Below are 19,050 nucleotides of genomic sequence, written 5' to 3'. Positions count from 1 at the left end.
CAAGGAGGCATCAATCAGCTCATAAGACACACTCCAGTCCACACACATACACGGGAACACAGAGAACCAAAGGCATACAAACGCATGCCCAGGAATATATTGATATATAATGATATGCACCCACACTATACACACTCCTTGGGAAAGGCTTGTAAAGGAGAGAGGCACAAACACACTTTAAATGAGCCAATTACACCTTCAAAGTTCAGCATTTAAGAGCCCATTCACTGTACAGCTGTTGAGGCAAATCCCCTGTTATGTGCTTCAAGAGTTTTAGTATTAAAACAACTCACTCAGGAAAGTTTTAATCAAGCAAATTTGTATATCCCAATATATTTGGATATTTATACTGTTCTTCAGCTGACAGCAGTTTTTCCTAGCACTTTCAGTACAAGTTTATTCTTTTGCTTTTTGCAGGTTTGATCTCCTGGCCAATGGTGGGGCATCCCTAACACTGAGTTTTGAGCGTGCTCCATTCCTCACTCAATACAGAACTGTGTGGGTGCCATGGAACGTCTTCTATGTGATGGACACACTGGTCATGAAGAAGGTGAGCACTTAGCTCAGCTTTCATATTTGACTTTTTGTTAGGTTCCTCTGGTGACTGATCAAGCAGTTATTGAATTTGTTACTGATATAATTATTTAATTACGATTTGGAGCAAAATGACATTCCTAGCGGTGGTCAAATGTTTTTTTATGATATATACACTATCTGAATGACACTGACTCACTGGCTGACTAAATAAGTGACTAATGAAGTCATTGTTTCACAGTCAATGAATTGATGCATCAGTGACTAACTGGCACATGTTATGTCCGGCTGTTTCAGGAGGAGAATGACATTCCTAGCTGTGACCTGAGTGGTTTCATCAGACCCAGTCCTGTCATTGTTGCTTCTCCTCTGTCTACGTTTTACCGAAGTTCACCTGAGGATGGCCCTATCATACCTGAAACACAGGTAATAAACAGAGGAGGGATTTTTGGTAACTAGACCAATTTTCACAGCCAGTATTTAGCCCTGGGCCTGTCAGTGTGTGGTCATGAATAATTTTGTCATGGACATTTAAAGTTATCAGAAAGTATATGTAAAAACTCAACTTAAACTTTTATAGTTTTTAACAAAACTATAGAATGGTAACACATATGTATGTATACACACAACTCACATGCAAGTTGATGGAATTTCCGAGTAGCCTAACGTAATCTGAAAATATCATATGTAGTGACTCTGTATATAAAGAGAGAAACAAAAGACCTTAGGGTTCCAATTAAAAATACCTACCAGTCAAAAACAGTATAGTTCTCAGTAGAACATAATTCTGAAACCATGTAAACACCAACTAAGTTCAGTCAAAAGCCTATGTAGAACACCAGTAGCTTTTATTCAGTCATCACTTAGTATTCGCTGACTACATTTTTTTAATCCCTTTTATATCTAAGCCTTATCAATTCAGCTTTCACAGATTTTCCCTGAAAAAATAAGATTGGTTCCTAGCTGCATTTTATGTCCATATACATCCAAGATTGATAATACACAATTCCATGCAATTTACTGCAAACTGCACCTTTTCGCAATGGCCATGCCTGTAGAAAATGCTGTTACAAGAAAACTAGGGAAAAGCTGATTGTGAGCCACAGCCCTTCAAAGGGAATAATAATAAATAAATAGATATCTGCAACAGCTGTAGTTTTTAAAGAGCTTAAATGTGACTATTTTCTTTGTGTTTTCATCTGTTGAAAACGGCAACATGGACTCAGTGATACTGGATTTAAAAAAATGTTCTGACATGACTGTATAGAGACAAAATCGAGAAAATAATCAGCCAATTAATAGATAATGAAAATAATCATTACATATTTTTTTTAATTAGGCTTTTAAGTTAGTTTTCATCTGGATTTGAAAAATGCAGAAATAATTAATTGTATAAAGATTATCAACAATACAAATGTATTATATATATATTTAGTGTGTGTATGTGTCTATGTGTGTGTGCACGTGTATAAATATATATATGTCAAAGAATTTAATGACAATAATTGTTTTCATACACTGTATGATTTTCATTTAATTATGAAAGCTGCAATTGGCACAATGATGTGTATTGAGTAAAATGCCGTTGTGCTTCACTTCTGTTTGAAACATCTAGACGGTGCTGTACCAAAGAAAATTCTGAGAAAATTAGTTGTTTTCTGTCTTTATCACACAGTTTAACACTTACATTAGCACTATCAACACCACTGATGGAAGCTTATGAAGTCTGTCATAGAAACTACTGAACACTCACACATTTTAGTTTTGTTGCTGGACAAACAGACAGGAATCACACACACTCACTCACACATATTAATAAGATACATGCACACATACTTACCACAGCTGAGGAATTGTGGCTCTGGAGTGGTTGTTTTTATAGGAAACTAGTAGTATCTACACAAACACACACACAGACACACATGCACACATAGCGCCCCACCCTGTGTCCTGCCACTGATTGCCCATAAGCCTAATAAAACGTCTCTCTTTGCAGGAAACTGAGGCTCATCATGGAGGAATGTTGTAATTGCGTACACATTACACCGTGTTATCTTTGTGTGGTGTGTGTATGTGTGTGTTATGTGTAAGAGAAAGGGAAAGAAAGAGAGGAAGAAAGAGGTAGTGTCAATGCGACAGAGAGAAATTGAGAGAGTGGAATACAAAGAGAAGCAGGTGTGTGTGTGTTTTTTCTGGTTCTTTATTGTCACATTGCATTAATCAGTCTACAGAGGAAATGAAACAGATGACAGAACTCCATGTCTGTTTTTGTATTTTTACAACCCTGAACCAGTGCCCCGTAATTATTTTTTATTCAACAAGCGTGTGTGCATGTGCCTGTCTATCTGCAATAAAGGGAAAGAGTTTGTGCACGAAGGAAAGCGTGTGATATGTGTGTAAGGCGTGTGTCTGAGGTAAGTGTGTGTGTATGTTAGAGTGAGAGTGCAGATCAAAAGCAAGGGAATGGAAAGCCGCTACTTAGCTTTTGGTGGAGCTGAGTCCATTAGAGAGGAGGGCAGTGAAAAGGGCAGTCTTAAAGGGGATGTAATGGATCTGTAATGAACACTAAATGCCTGGCTAATGAAAAGGCAATAGTGCAGTTGAAAAATATAACACCAGAACAGTCCAAATGGATCATTTCCCTGAGGTGCTTTTTTTTCTGTATTCTTGTACATTTCTTCCTCATCTCCTTTTTCTTGGAGTCCGCCTCTTCATCAAAGGTCTTCCTTGTCTTCTCAACTTCTGGCCCTTTTGTACACAGTTGAGACATTGGAAATTATTTTACTTTTATCTTAAACCAAGTGTGAAGTCCCTACTGCAGCGGCCCAGGTTTGAATCCAGCCATGGGCCCTTTGCTGCATGCCATCCCCTCTCTGACTTCCCGCCTTTCCCCTCTCTCTATACTGTCACAATCTACATAATAAAGTGAAATGTGCCTCTCTGGCATTCAGGGCGGTACAGCTCAGCTAACTAGTTAACAGCAGCTACATTTTACTTCAGTTCAGTCAGACAACTTATGTTTGAAATGTTTATTACAACAGTATAGCATATTTAGATTTGGAGTCTAGGCTCTGATCTCATCATTCCCCGCAGATATGCTTACATAGACATATTGGGACGTGATGAGCAAATACCTTAAATCCCTAGACGGAGTAGTGTACTGTGTACCAAACAAACTAAAATCTGGAGAACAAGATTTGTATGCAGACCTTCATTATAATGCTGTTTGTCACACATTTTACCTTTATCAAACAAATTGCAGCTTCTGCAATTTGCATGTTGCACTTGTCCATATTGCGATTTCGATAATATATGGAGTCATTGTGCATCCCTACTTCACTGTCCATCAGGACTGAGAGCTGAGTCACTGAGAGTTTAGGCGGAACAGCCGGAGGACATCAGAGGAAAAAACAGAAAACATCAAACAAGTTTCACCAAAAGCACTGACCAAACGTTGCGCTCTTGTTCCAAACCGAAACTAAAAGTTACATAGGGTTAGAACAGGCGTACGTGGCACAAAGTGAGAATGACAGCTCTGTCATTCTCACTTTGTGCCACGTACGCCTGCTCACCTTATTAGAACTCAGTGTGACATCAACATGATTTTGAAGCTGTTATTTTAAGGTAGAAGTTTATGGGAGTGTCACGATGTGCAAACCCTATTGCTAGTCTAAACCCACCTGGGTCTAACCTTACTAATATCACATTTCAAAATGGGGAGCCTGTGTTAATTAATAATCATCTTAAAGCTCGTGCATATAAAGGCATACCACCTATTGGAAATTTTTATTGGCTTTGTGGTAATAAGGCATTTCTATTCTTACCTCCAGGATGGTCTGGTTGTTGTTATTTTGTAAATCTCACAATTACTAACCTCGCATTACTTCCTATGACTTTTGGACAACCTTTAGCAAATAGCCATGTTCACAAACAAGAAATGGTACAGTTTCCCAGCCTTGCATCATACCATTGGAGGGTTTCTGCTTTTGCAAATGAAACTATAACATTTTACAGTATTTGGCTGCAAATGATAAATCCCTTAGATTAAGTCTACTTAAACATGAAATGGCCCTTGATTATATTTTAGCAAAAACATGTGGTCTCTGTGTGACTCTGAATGTAACAGGTGAAGCATGTGTTACAATCATTCCAGATGATGCAGATAATATTAATAGTGAAACTGACGTAGACTAGGTATTGGTATAGTTAGAGTGGTGGCAAGTCTTTGTTTTGTTTTTATTTTTTTGTGTTTTCTTTTTGGTATTTGATTCTCAAGAATGTTTTCCACATTAATTTGTATTTCATTAGTCATTCATTAAGTAGTTTTAATTAAGGTGTTCTCAAATGGGATAGTGTTTTATGTTGACACGTGTCAAAAGGGGGGAATATGGGGGATGAAAGTGTTAGATGGGTAGTAAATGTATATAGAGTGTTTAGGGGGGTTGTGTATTTTATGGTAAGGGGATGACTGTTAAGCATTTGGTCACAGTCATAGGGTCAGATCACAGGGCCATTTGTGTAAGAAACCTCAAACCCATCATGTGGAAGTTACATTAGTAATGTAAATAGGACAACAGATGTGTTCCTGTTTAAATGATGTACCGAGGGGTATGTAAGGGAGAGTATTCTGGAAGTCGAGAGAGAATACTCATGATGTGGTCTTCTCTGCATGCTGCATGTAATAAAGTGTCTTGATTATCACACCGACTTGAAAGTTCTTCAGAGAACTAGCAACTCTCAATTTTGGGAAGAATTTCCACGACATCACAACTATAGGCCAGTTATTCACCAGATCTGATTTGCTTTGTGGTAGGCAACCATATCACCTGGAATATTACATCGTAAGAACAATCTCCACGTAGAAGAGATATAACTTCTATAAGCATAAGAGAAGAGGATGGTGAAAAGTAAAAAATACTACCCAACCTGCCTCGGTTTGGGTAATCACAATTCACAGACTGGTTTAACTTTGACCTACTGTGCTTGCCTTAGGTGTGAATGCGATGTTCCCATACCGCATTTTGGGTGCACTCACTTTTGGGTTTATCTCGAAATAAAGTGATGTAGATAATCTTGATAAAACCGGCTTGTTGTTTTTCTTGCCCTGTCACACTTCATAGTAGCAATGCTAGCAATTCATTCGGTCAGTAAGCTGTTATCATAACTGAAAGAAATGATGGCCTACGAAAATAATTTAAAAAATGTAAAAACCAAACAGAATTTTCCTTTAAGTTTCTTTTCCTCCAGACTGTCTGTCATCCTTGGAGATGAAATGTCTTGCTTGTTCTCTTAGTGACTTTGCCAGTCTGCTGCCATGCTGCTGCCCTCACATTCCTCTTACAACTCTTTGCTTCCCACTGTTGACACATGTTGTGTGTCCTCTACTCCACGTGGCTGCCTACTGACAGAGCAGCGATTTAGTCTGGCTCACCTTGTTCAGGTTCAACACAAGGACACATGCCAACACTGTCATACATAAAAACATGCATTCATAGCTAATATGCATATTATCTCACAGGAATCACTCCAGTCATTTTATTTCTCTCTTGACAGCGAACACTGAGCAAACTTTTGATTTGAAACCAAAAGACGATGTCTTACCATGGGTATCAAAAGGTCAAGGAGGTGTCAATATGCTGTGCGTGGTTTTGTGCTCTGTGTGTCTGTGTGTGTCTGTGTGTGAGCAGTTCTTAGGCGTGCCATGCAAGAGCACCTTGGTAACATGGACTCAGTTTATTTTGCTGGACGCATAAGAACCCCCTCAGGTTTGGAGACATTACTTGAGAGAGTGTTTGAAGTCCAGCCAGACTCCTTTACCAACTGGTGTACCATGTTCTCCATCAGCTGTGACTAGGACACAAGGAAGTTTTTTATTACTTTATATACAGCATAAGGCTAGGGTTAGGATAGACACACACACACACACACACACACACACACACATTTAAAGAACATTTGAGTCCGACCCGTGGCCCTTTTCTGTGTGTCATCCCCTTTTAGCTGTCCAATCAATTAATGGCAAAAAGCCTCAAAAACTTTTTTATTGCCCTGTAAAATGAATCTTTTTTTAATTTTGCCACATCATCCTGATTATCTTGACTAAGATTTACTTGTATTGTAAGTGGGTATTTGGGGGGAATTTAAGTTATTGTTCTGACTATACAAATCATTTTGTAAAGCCATTTCATCAAATGCTGTTATAGTGTTATGTTATATATTCTAACCATATCACCCAGCTCACTTTCATTGAGTCAGAAAGTAGTTTGATGCTTGTTTTTCTCTCCTCCAAGCATTCTCACTGCAAACAGCTAGTGCCTCTATGAAGCTGCATGCCAATTAACAGTCCATCCCCTATGAATATGATGCTTCAGATACCAATCAGGGCAGCAAAATTGTGTTTTCTGTTATTTTATACCTCTGCAGGTTTTACAAGAAGAAACCTCAATACCAGGCAGTGATCTAAACCTGATCTACCTGAGCTCCAGAGCTGCAGGATATAAACCGGTCCTCAAAGTCACCATGACACAGTCTTCAATACCTTTCAACCTGATGAAGGTGAGATATGTAATATGATATAACATCATTGAAGTTTCCTCAAAGCCATTATGATATGATACTGCATATCAGCACAGAATGCCAACGATTAACAGTTTCACAGTCAACTAAGCCACCAGCGCCAGTTGAACCCTACCCTAAGCTAGCATTTAGTGACCTTTATGTCTGGTGCTGGTTCCAGGTTCACCTGATGGTGGCAGTGGTGGGTCGCCTTTTCCAGAAATGGTTCCCTGCCCAACCAAATCTATCCTACACCTTTATCTGGGACAAGACAGATGCCTATGGCCAACGCGTCTATGGTCTATCTGAAGCAGTTGGTGAGTTTGCTGCTAATATCAAATCTAAAAGCTGTTTTTTATATGAAAAGATGTAATATAGCTACCTTCATATCTGCATTCCTTCTGAGCAATGGTTGTGTGTGTTGTCATAATTTAATGCTACCTGTCTCCAAGAAGCAATGAAGCACATGAACAGAGTGGGAAATAAAGTGTATCAGGATATGTAAGTACGGTAACACTTAATATCCTGATATGTTTTATTTCCCCCTCTGTTCATGTGCTCATATTTGTGCAAAATCTAAAGGTTCTTAAGGATGATAATGCAGTGTCAACCAGAGATTACACAGCCCTGATCTGCCAAACAATAAATACAATGTTTGTTTTTGTTGTTTTAATAAGTTATGGTGAGTATTAGGATGAACATGATTATTGCTTATTAGCAGCTTGGCCCCAGAAAGCTTTCCGTTTTTCACTGCAACTGTTTCTTTTGGACACTTTGGAAATCATATGAAATACTAATGATGGAAGTAAAATTGTATGACACAGATAAAATGGATAAAACATAAAATGTCACCAATTCAACACAAAATAACTTATGGTGGTCTGCACTGACTGTCAAAGCTTGTCTGTGCACAATATCTGTGGAGAGGAGGGATTGTCCTGTAGTGCTGAACATACATAAAGCTGCAGACAGCCATGGCTAAGTTTAAATAGGTTTTGCAGAAAGGCTTTGGCAGGGAAATGGCTTGGATATAATGGGCATACTAACCCCTCTGACACCTTTATGAGGGACAAGTCCAGCAGACATGCTCCTCAGTGAGTTATTACTTATGGTAGCCTGGCTTAATGGGTTGAACATAAAGACGATTTACTGCTATGTTTTGTAACACTTCTGAAATTGGTGTTTATAAGTTATAATAAGGTAGTGTAACCACAAGAATATCTGGAGTGCATGTCAGGCAACTGTTAAAATCAGAGCTGAGACACAAATGTAGAGAGGCACTCACCTATGTCTTTCCATTGACATTCGCATTGCACCCATCGACACATAAAAGAAGTACATCGCATCTCCACTCCCTCTCACTATACAAAAATGAATGCCATATTGCGCTAGTGACATCATTTGGAGCCAGAGTCTGCATAGTAAATCAGGGTTGGTGCCGCAGTATCAAAGTCCTGCCCATACACCTGGCCGACTTAATTGTGAGCTGGGCTCAGCCGCAATCATGATGTGAAACCCCGTTTTTAAAGCTTTAAATAACAAATTATAATCAATCCAGTTATCAGAAAAATGAACACTTGAACATACATCTGCATGATAAGAACTACCTAACATGACATAGACCATCTTTAGGAAAAATGTATTTGATGGACCCATGTCCCAATCTTTTAACATAGAGGCAGTGGGCTTTATGACCTATACTGCAACCACCAGAGGGCGATCGAGATGTTAAATACCATCTAAATTGCAGATTTAAGACAATTTTAGACTTTGAATTCAGGATATACTGTAAAACTTCCAATAAAAGCAGGCTCCAATAGAGGCCTGGTCTGGATTTTATAGAAATTATCTTGATGTATAAAACCTCTTAAAACCCACCGGGTCACACGCTTGAGCAAGTTTTAAGTAATTTTAATCCTACACAAATATAAATGTTTAAACTTCTGTCAGTATGTACATGCTGCACATCATTAGATCAGTTAGAGATTCTCCACAATTCAATCTTTCACTAAGTTTTACAAAAAATATTAACACCAAAGTATAACGTTAATTCATTCTGACTTACCGGTAACACGGTAAACAAGAGAGAAGGAAAAAAACCTCTGAAGCGATCATAATAATCATGTTAGTTGTCAAATTTGCTGAACAAAACTCAAGAGAAGCAGCAGTTAGTTTAGTTTAGTATTGTGCTAAAGGAATTAAAGGCCTGTCCCAAATAGAGGCCTGTCCCCAATAAAGGCAGGGGGAGTTCAGTAATTTAAGCAAACAAACGCCCGGGCTATTATTAGAAGTTTTACGGTAATGGACTTATATGATTGTTGATTAGCAGCGATCTCAAAAACTATGCTCTCTTATTGAAAATGCTAAACTTTTCTTTTTCTTGTCATACAAGTTTCACAACTTTCTGAACACTGATAGTGGTGTGATTTCGCTTAAGGGACTATGAGACATACCCCTTTAAGATAGGGTTTGTAGCCAGCATCAATCAATGGGTGTACAATGATTATGACGGATACAGCAGGATGTGTCAAGGTCAAAGTATCTGCTGTCTGCTGTCCTTGGCAGTAAACAGCCAACCAAGTCATGCATTATGTCAGGTTAACTCAAACAAACCTTTAGCAATTACAGCAAATCATTAGGTGACACTTATAAATAATCATGCTGTCAGAGGGATGAGGGCGGTTCCGGGTGTCTGCATGTGACAAGTAAAGAAATAAAGGAAAAACAATGTATTAATTTCAAATACATATCAGATCAGATTGATCAGAATTGATCAGAAAGACTCTTACTGTTTCAACTTTTAAAAAAATAGATAAAATTAATATATATATATATATATTCATATATATATATATATATATATATATTTATCATCAGCTGAATCTGCAGCTTCCCTCAGCTTTACAGAGCTTCAAAGCCAGTTTCAGCCCATTGTTTAACTGTCTGGCCACAAACTTTACTGTTCTGGTTCAAGCTCACTGTTCCTCACTGTTTTTAGAGAAAAAAATTCTAAAAACGCATTATACACTACCTGCTCAGCAGCAAACATGGAGGTTTAAAGAACAGTTATCTTCTCAAATCAGCATTTGATTGATTTGACTTTAGACCAGAACACACCAGCCCTTCCTCTATTCGCCTTGATCAGCTTATTGCTTCCTCTTGGGATTTATTTTATATTGCTTCATAATTACCCAGTTAATAATTAGCAACCAACAACGGCTGTTTTGGCTGCCAGTTCACACAATAGAATAGCAGAAAATGCACTTGGCCGAGCGTGTGTGTGTTTGTGTGTGTGTGTATGATGTATTGATTAAGCAAGTGTCCCACCCTTGACGTTACAGTGTTGTACCTTACGGAAACAAGCAGACAGGTCTGACAAGTAGTACAAAGAATGTGTGTGTGTTGGCTCAGAGAATGGCCCTCAGTGAACCAGCAGCAATAGTCAGTGGATGTTATAAAAGCAGACAGATGGAGGTTAACTGTGCTTCACAGCTGTTTCTAAACCTGTTGTCTGATTTGTTTTGGTTCAAACTGGAGCACAAGTTAAAGGACAGAGCTCAATAACTGCCCTCGTCCTGTGTGTGTCCAACAGTGTCGGTGGGGTTTGAGTATGAGTCCTGCCTGGATCTCATCCTTTGGGAGAAGAGAACGGCCATTTTGCAAGGCTACGAGCTGGACGCTTCCAATATGGGAGGATGGACGCTGAATAAACATCACATCCTGGACCTACAGAACGGTAGGAGCTGTGACATGTCCACACTAGAGTTTAATTTTATCGTAAAATTGAATGGTCTAAAACAAGCTACTGAAACTATATATACTCTCTCTGTCTCTCTCTCTCTCTCTCTCTCTGCCCACATCATTAACTGGTGCATTATATGTATCAGAATAAGAGGACAAAGTTAATAGCAGTTTAAAAGTATGTTAACCTCAGCAGTTGTCAAAACGATTGTTGTCAATGAAGACTTTGGTCTAGGCAGCGGAGGAAAGAATTTAGGAGTGTGTGTGTGTGAGAGAGAGAGGGAGAGAGACTTCCTTGTTGGCTTCTTGGATTTGTTCTAGTTGCCCAGTGCTTTTCATCTCTCCCTCTACCTCTCTCCCTCTCTCCATCTCACGCAGTAATTTGAGACCCTCATCCGTCTCTCCTCTTTTTCTCCTCCCCTGTCATCACTCCTCTCTTGGCTTGTTTTTGTAGTGTCTCCTTCTGTCTTATACTCTCTTTCTTTCATTGAATTTGCAATCAGATGTCTCTTTTCTGCTTTTTCTAACTTACAGTAAAATGTAATTTCACTTGTTGAATAACTCTCATTAAGTTTATAGCGTACCAGCTTGAAATTTAGAAACAATATCTTGACAGTCCAAATGAATGATGAATTTAAGAAAAAGCTACTTTTAAAATACATTTCAAGAGTTGTTAATGTGGTAACACCCAATCAGAGCCAAGGAAGATGTTGATTGTGAATCTCATTCCTAGGGTGTCAAATATAGACACTTTGGGACTCTGAGAATGAGACTCAACAGTTAACTTCTTTCAAGCCTCCAGCCTAAAACATTTTTATATCTTTCTCAGCTGTGGTTATTTACATCCAGGCCCAGTGGATTCATGTAAATGCCATTACGAGCGCTAGAACAAGCCAGAGAAACCAGATTTTTCACAGATAATCCGTCTCATCTACTATTGTCACAGTGGAGAGCAAATCTGACCAAAAGTATTTTTTAAAAGTTACCTACTGCAACTTTAATTATTAATGACAGTGGTAGAGTGACAGGAAAAGGGAAAGAGAGAGGGAATGACAAACAGCAAAGGGTCACATGTCATACTTGACCCCATGGCCAATGCAGCAAGGCCTTGGTACATGGGGCGCCAGCTCTACCAGGTGAGCAATCAGGACGCCTCGGAGATATACACTTTGATAGAATCTGGCAGCTTAACTGATAATTTTGTCCCTGCTTACTGGTCAGCAGTAGAAGCTGGTTATTTGTGATGGGAGGCTGTGGGTGTTCTGGGCTGCCTGCAGTGGCCAGTAGTGTGGACAGGTTAAACTGACTGTTCTGAATGTGCTGCATGTATTTCCACATGAATACCGTGCTGTCTGCTCACGGTATGAATCCAGATCTTTCATGGTTTAAATACAGGTTTGTAAAGTGTTCTAATCAGCTGGTTTGTAAAGGATGCATTACAGCTGCTTACGCAGTCTCCTATCTGACGACAGAAAAGACAGGCCTTGTCTTTCAAGAACTGGCTCATATAAAATGCATTTTGCAGCTTTAAAGGCACTTTGACTTTATAAACCCCCTCCCTCCTCCTCCTCCTCCTTCCCTTCCCTTCCCTTCCAGGCTGTCCTCTATCTGTAACCCCATCCATCACATTGCTATTCATCCCTCCCTCCCTGCAGTCCACTTGGGCTTTCAACACCTTGTCACCCGATTCAGTTTGTGTATGTGTTTAAAATGCAGGTGTGATTTGTGTCTGTTTATATGTGTACTGGGCTCTGTCATTGTGATTTTGGGTATTGAAGGGACAGTACTGCCACGGACACTGTGTTTGTCCTTTTGAGAGTAAAACACATTGTATGGACATAGCATAGTCAAACTAAATAATCCATCAGACACTGTGTTTTCTTTGTAGTTCGTCTCGTAGCTCCACTAATGATGTTTGATGTGAAGATATGTTAGATTTGGAAATAACATGTCTCTTGAGTCCGTAAGACACTCTGGAGTGATTTTGTTTTTTCTTGTTCTGTGTTTTCATGTTTTGACGGGGCAGAGCAGCTGCGTGCCTTAATCAAATTTAGGTTTTATCTTCACTTTTATGGTAGTGATGCAGCTTTAAGGCATGTCCAGCATTTAGTTTGTAAATCAGCTGGTCCTGGAGGGATTGTTACCACACTATAAGACAGTCATTGCAATCAGTGCTGTTTGGAGAACACATGAGCAGTATATGCAATATATATTGTTACAACCATAGCACTCAAGCACACACAGTATAATGCCCACAATGCATTGCCATCTTATCCACAGTCACACTACTTATCTCCCGGACCCAGGACTCCCAAAAGTGCTGCCCATGGACCAAAGCTGTAAGGTTCTATTCAGCTCACCAGATGTTTCTAGTGAAACATAGTTATTAGTGTTATATTTTTGTAAAGTAGGATCCCTGTTTATTCATTATTTTGTGCATGATTGTATTTCGGAGCCTGTGTGTAAATATTGAGTGAAATCATAATTTCCCCATTGAGGATTAATAAAATAATTCTTCTTCTTTCTACCCATGTTATTTCTGTACTTCACAAGTATATAATGTGAATATTTGGTCTTAGCCTTTTCACAACTTAATGATTATTAAAAATTAATTAGATTAAATATTTCCAATGGTTACCTCCTAGATTAGATTAGATTAGATTAGATTCCTGGATGAACTAACCAAAAATAATTTTAATAAATTTAAATCTTTTTGGTTTACATAACATATAGTACATTGTAGATGTAAGGTAACACTCTAGAGAAGGAATAGTCAGTTGGGCATGATGAGTCAGAATATTGTTATTTCAATTCAATTTTTTCAATTTTTTTTTTATTTGTATAGCGCCAATTCATAACAGAAGTTATCTCAGGACACTTTTCAAATAGAGCAGGTCTAGACCGAACTCTTATATATTATAAGTTATATGTTATATTGCTTGCTCAGAAAACAGTGATTTAATTTTCACTTTAATCCTTGCTTGCTTGTTCATACAGCTATATCGAAACTAAGGGAGTAGTGACTTTTGTGGAACAACATAAACTAATTCATTTACTTTTTTTGTACATTTTATCCTTAAGTGTTACTTTTTTTTTTATCAAGAATTGATAATTTGTTTGAAGCTGAATTTAACTTCTTAGGACCCACCCTAACCCCTTACCCAACCACACTTTGGGTTTAATGGTAAATGGATTGTATGTATAAGAGACCGAAAACTATATGAAGAGAGCGAATAGAAAGAGGGAGGGAAAGAGACATAGTGAATTTGTGTGCAGAGGCTTGCCCACAACTTAACACACACACCTGGTGTTGTGTGATCTGTGAACACTGAGTAGTGAGCAAAAGCTGAACAACTCAGATAAGACTGGATGAAAGAGTGAGAGAGACAAAGAGAGTGTGTGTGCGTATGTGAAGGGGTTTCAGGAGCAGAGGTTTGACGATCTGCTTCCTTGTGCATAAATTGTGAGGATGTTTTTAAGTGTGTGTATGATTTCCATTTAAGTGTGCTTGTGAGTTGTTTTAAAGCCTGAGTTTTTCTGTGTATTAACACATCAGTGTGTTTGCAAGGAGAGAGTCTGGGAGAGAGTAAGTGTGTAAGCTGCCCAGTAAAGCACTGCAGTCTGTTCTTCAGACAGTAAGCAGCTCAGCCACAGCAGGGGGGCTGTAGCGCCTTACTCCTGAGAACACCAAAAAATGCTGCTTTTTTGTGTGTGTGTGTTTTTTTTCTGACCATTGTCATAACAACAAACTCATCTTTGTAAATAACTTAATATATATATAACTTTTTAACATCCTATTTTCGTCACTAAAGTAGTAACTAAAAGTAGCTTTTATGATTTTACAGGAAAACACCTATAACAAGAGGTTACAATATAGATTCAATAAAATTGAATAAAAATGATAATCTGTTGATTTTTCTTGGTCCAGTATTTCCATTGTGCACATCTAAGAGACACTTTATATTGTGTTCCTATGGGATAAAATAAGTAACCCCTAGTGACTAACCACTAAATACAGTGTGATTGTTTTGCATTTTTAAAAGTGAATTAACTTTATCTGTCAAAGATTTTGATTTTGTCATGTGTAGCCACATGTCTTAACAGTTACCACAGCAAATTTTGTGTTACCATCTCCAACAGATGACAAATCTTTGGAGGTTTTCCTTAACATGCTCAATATATCTCATTATGATTACACTAAGTAAATAAATGCAATACCTATACACCAATGCCTTTGCTGCTATAATAAAATAGTATTTAAACAAATCAAAGGAAAATGGTATATGTTGAAGGGTAACGTTTAATGAGTCCCAACGCTTACTTGCGACCCCTTCAGGGTGCAAGTTGTGATCTGTTCAATCAAAGAGTGATTTTTATATTCAACTATTTCATTTGAATTAAGCCTGGAAAATGGAAAGCTATACAATATTTCAGAGAAATCAAAGATTAGAGAAAAATATGCACAATTTATGTAACAGTATTGAGACGATAGATCTATTTCCTGCTCCTCGCCATCGTCAGCTGTGGAGAGCAGCTAAGCTGGGAAATAATAATTACATTTTTCTGTATAACATTTTTGTTTTCCTCTACTTCTATTACATGTGGCAAAAATTGAGGATGCAACCATGGTAACAGAATATTGTGTCTTTTATTTAAATATAAAACTTTTACCTCCATGGTTGGACATCTGAAGAACATATCTTTGTTTCCAAAATCAATTTGTTCTGTTTTTCCTAGATGAAGGGAGTAACTTTATTAGCATATAAGAAGAGAAATTAAAATACAGTATAATAATGTAATAACGTTCATCTGTATTGTCCTCATTAAATTAACTAACATAAAAAGGATAAACAGGGGGCGTAGACTACCTTGCGTTTTTTTTAAGCTGCAGTAAATAAAATAAAAATAAAAAAAATATTCAAAACTGACTTTTATGGCAAATTCATTCCGGTTTTACCCCTGTCATCAGCAGAAACAAAAGAAAAGACATTCTCTGTGACTGAATGAAAGAAAAAGGATTTTCAAACCTGAAAGATCTACATTTGTGTATTTGTCCAGTGTATTCCACTGATTGGCTGAAGGTCATTTTTCACACTGATTTCCAGTGCAGACGACCTACAGTCATTATTCAACCTGTTTCAGTATGCTGAGTGCATATGTTTGAATTATTATTTGACTTTAACCCTTGTTTATTCTGTGTGTGCATGTGTGACAGACTGGCAGTCAGTGTGTATGAATGGATATAGATGCAAGTTAGATCCATGCTCAAATAGAACAGTTATCACAATTATGTATGTGCATGAGCGTATCTGTGTTTGTTTGGTTTTTGTTGTGCTGCTACTCTTTCTGTAAGTGTGTGTGTGTTACAACCCTGACACACCAAGTCACTTACTTGGTTGATTGCTTTCATGGTTAGGCCATGTGAGCTGACCACACCTGACACAGTTGGCTCTAATCTGCTCTTATCAGCATCTACTCAGCCGATTCACTTTGTTGAATCAGCAGCAGAATCAGTGACAGCGAGCAGTCTGTCTAACCACTTGGTAATTTCTCCTCCACTATCCTTTTCTTCTTTCACAAGCAGAGGAACTGTGTGCTGAACACACATATTCTCAATTCTTTTTCCAAGCATGTAATTGTTAAACTAATTCACAGTAGCATTTAAATGGTTGGCTGGTTTGTTTTGTCTTTCTGCAGTATTTTTGGATTATGAATACAGTGTGTTCAAGCAAAACTTCTTCCGAAGATCTGAGGCAAAACAAATCGATTTATCAGCCTGACCTTGTTGGAGCTAGGTCTTCGACATAAGATCAGTGTGTCAGGGCTCTCAGCATCTCTCTCTCTCTCTCTCTCTCTCTCTCTCTCTCTCTCTCTCTCTCTCTCTCTTTTTTTTTTTTTCCCTAGTCAGTCAAGTAGTTTACGTAGACTGCAGCTCAGCTCAGCCTCTGTTGATCATTCAACACCTACTAATGGAGGCAGAGATGACAGAAGGAGAAGAAGAGGGGGACAGAGGGAAGGAGGAGAGGGATATAGAGATAGCCGAATGGGAAGGGTTGTCCAACCACATTTAAAGGAAATGTGTATACTGGTTCCAAATGGCCACACTTGGGATGGATCTAAAGGCCTGCTGTCATAGTCTCCTCCTGGCTGCATCACATTGCCTCCTTGATCTTTCCAAGAAGTCTGTCTTTTGCATATCTTTGTAGTTACAATGCAGCAAATTGTACAAACTGTACAGTTCGAACAGTCTCTCCACAAAGACAATTTTTTTTTTTTGGTCGTTTATTGCTTTTTTATTATAGTGACAGCCAAAGATGGACAGGAAAGGGGGGCAGAGAGAGGGGATGACACTCAGCAAAGGGCCGCAGGTCGGATTCAAACCCGGGCCGCTGCAGCAACTCTGTACATGGGTCGCCAGCTCTACCGACTGAGCACCCCACAAAGATGAAGAATGAAAAAATAGAACTTTAGAGCGAGGGTCATACACTAGCCATCAAAATTCAACGTAATTTTGAACTGAAATGTCTCAAATCGACAAAATAAAATGCTAATTAATGCACGTTTCCCACGGCTACCGATATGTGACTATTAGATAACAGTTGCTGGGGCTTCTTTCAATCGGTGCCATTAAGCCCTTGCAGGCAGACGGGGCGCAATGAGATGACGTTATTAAAAGAGCTCCAGTCAAACCTCAAATGATGGACAATATAGGGCATTTCGGTTTGTGACATGTACATTTATTGAAGGAATGTTACAGTACTAGTTAGATCTTAGAGAGGATGTGCCTTCCCAGTATTTTGTTTGTGGTGCTAAACCAATGTTTTAAGTTCCAGTGTTGTACCCAGGATGAACACCCAAAGGCATAAAAGGTAGTACACACAAATCCCTAGGAAAAAGTTGACTAATCTCAATTACAATAAGTTATTTTGGCAATGTCCGAAAAATGTTAGTGTTTTAGAAATGAATAAATAATAATAATTAATTTTCATTGGAAATCTGTGTGTGCTACCTTTTATGCCTTTGGGTGTTCATCCTGGGTTCAACAATAGAATGTTAAAGTCTTTGTTTCACACCATGAATATATACAATAAGACCTGTATACAGCATTGGAGGCAGGGTTCAATTAATTGCTATCGAAGCTGCTCAGTGGCACATGAAGCCCAAAAAAGCCACTTCCGGCTGGATGAATGCATATTGTGCACCAGAGACGTCCACCAGCTGAGCTGGCTAACTTCCAGTTTAGCCATGCACTAACTTGAATAGGGCTACAGTGATACTAATTGTGTGGCTCTTCTAGACTTTCTAAATATTTTGGTGAAGGATTTGATAGTCAAAAAATATCCATTTTCCAGCTTCTTTTCCCATAATTTTGTGCAGAAAAAAAAGGCTACAAATGATTGGCCACAAATCACAGCCCAGCACACTTCCTTGGTCCACACAAATCTGATATTTTCGCATACTGCCGTATTTTACGGAAGCCGAGAAAGGCCATGGTAACGAAATAATTAATTTGCTATCATGAGAAAACGATCTTTGTTATATCAAGATAACGAAATAAATTAATTAGTTATCTCGAGACAAAACAATCTTTGTTGTATCGACATAACGATATAATAAGTCATTATCATGAGATAAAAAAAAAGAAAAATCCATGGCCGTTCTCAGCTTCCATAGTATTTTGTCTCTTCAGTTGAACAGAAGTTTGACTGATGTTTAAGTCACATACTTCATGATGTTTCCACTGCATTTTGTCACATTTTGCAACTTTTACATCTGGTCTTTTAACTAGCCAATGACATCTGGTCACACAGAAAGAAGAAAAAATTATTGGTTCCTCCCATTAGTCACTCTTACCGATGTCTGAAATCTTTGTTTCTTTAATACAGTGCAAGCAAAGGAAAGGAGAAACAGAGTTAGTAGACAGGTATATTACGACTAGGACCATTTACTGGAAAATAAAAAGGGAACAGTTAGAAGTTGTAGTCAAAATTCAGAATGTGAATCATGCTTTACAGAAATCAGTAGGAACAAGAGTTCAGATGGCAGTTAGACTAGACTTTTTAGAAATTCTCTAACCCTAACCCAGATTGCCAACCAATAGACCTTTATCACACCAGCCATTTTGACATAAAACAGCCTTTCCAGTGAGCCAACACGCACAGCAGCAGCACTCTGTTAAACCTAAATGGGATGGAACATTAATTAATGGAACACCTGTGT

General features: G+C 38.4%; 2 protein-coding genes across 13 annotated transcripts in view; one reads left to right on the top strand and one right to left on the bottom strand.

Moving 5' to 3' along the window:
- dctd (dCMP deaminase) overlaps window positions 1-19,050 on the bottom strand; it is a 145,349-nt gene that overhangs the window by 53,401 nt on the left and 72,898 nt on the right. The gene's annotated exons all lie outside the window — the stretch shown is intronic.
- The window catches only part of LOC127355461 (teneurin-3), a 361,742-nt gene that overhangs the window by 297,241 nt on the left and 45,451 nt on the right, over window positions 1-19,050 (top strand). For all 11 annotated transcript variants that reach the window (XM_051386366.1, XM_051386371.1, XM_051386367.1 and 8 more), the window contains 5 exons: window positions 418-550; window positions 832-960; window positions 6,958-7,089; window positions 7,271-7,406; window positions 10,682-10,825. In XM_051386366.1, the coding sequence (XP_051242326.1) occupies window positions 418-550; window positions 832-960; window positions 6,958-7,089; window positions 7,271-7,406; window positions 10,682-10,825 (674 nt within the window). The remainder of the gene's footprint in view (window positions 1-417; window positions 551-831; window positions 961-6,957; window positions 7,090-7,270; window positions 7,407-10,681; window positions 10,826-19,050) is intronic.

The sequence above is a fragment of the Dicentrarchus labrax genome, unplaced genomic scaffold (genome assembly GCF_905237075.1).
Source record: "Dicentrarchus labrax unplaced genomic scaffold, dlabrax2021, whole genome shotgun sequence".
Classification (NCBI taxonomy): domain Eukaryota; kingdom Metazoa; phylum Chordata; class Actinopteri; family Moronidae; genus Dicentrarchus; species Dicentrarchus labrax.
This window is presented reverse-complemented; position numbering and strand designations above follow the sequence as displayed.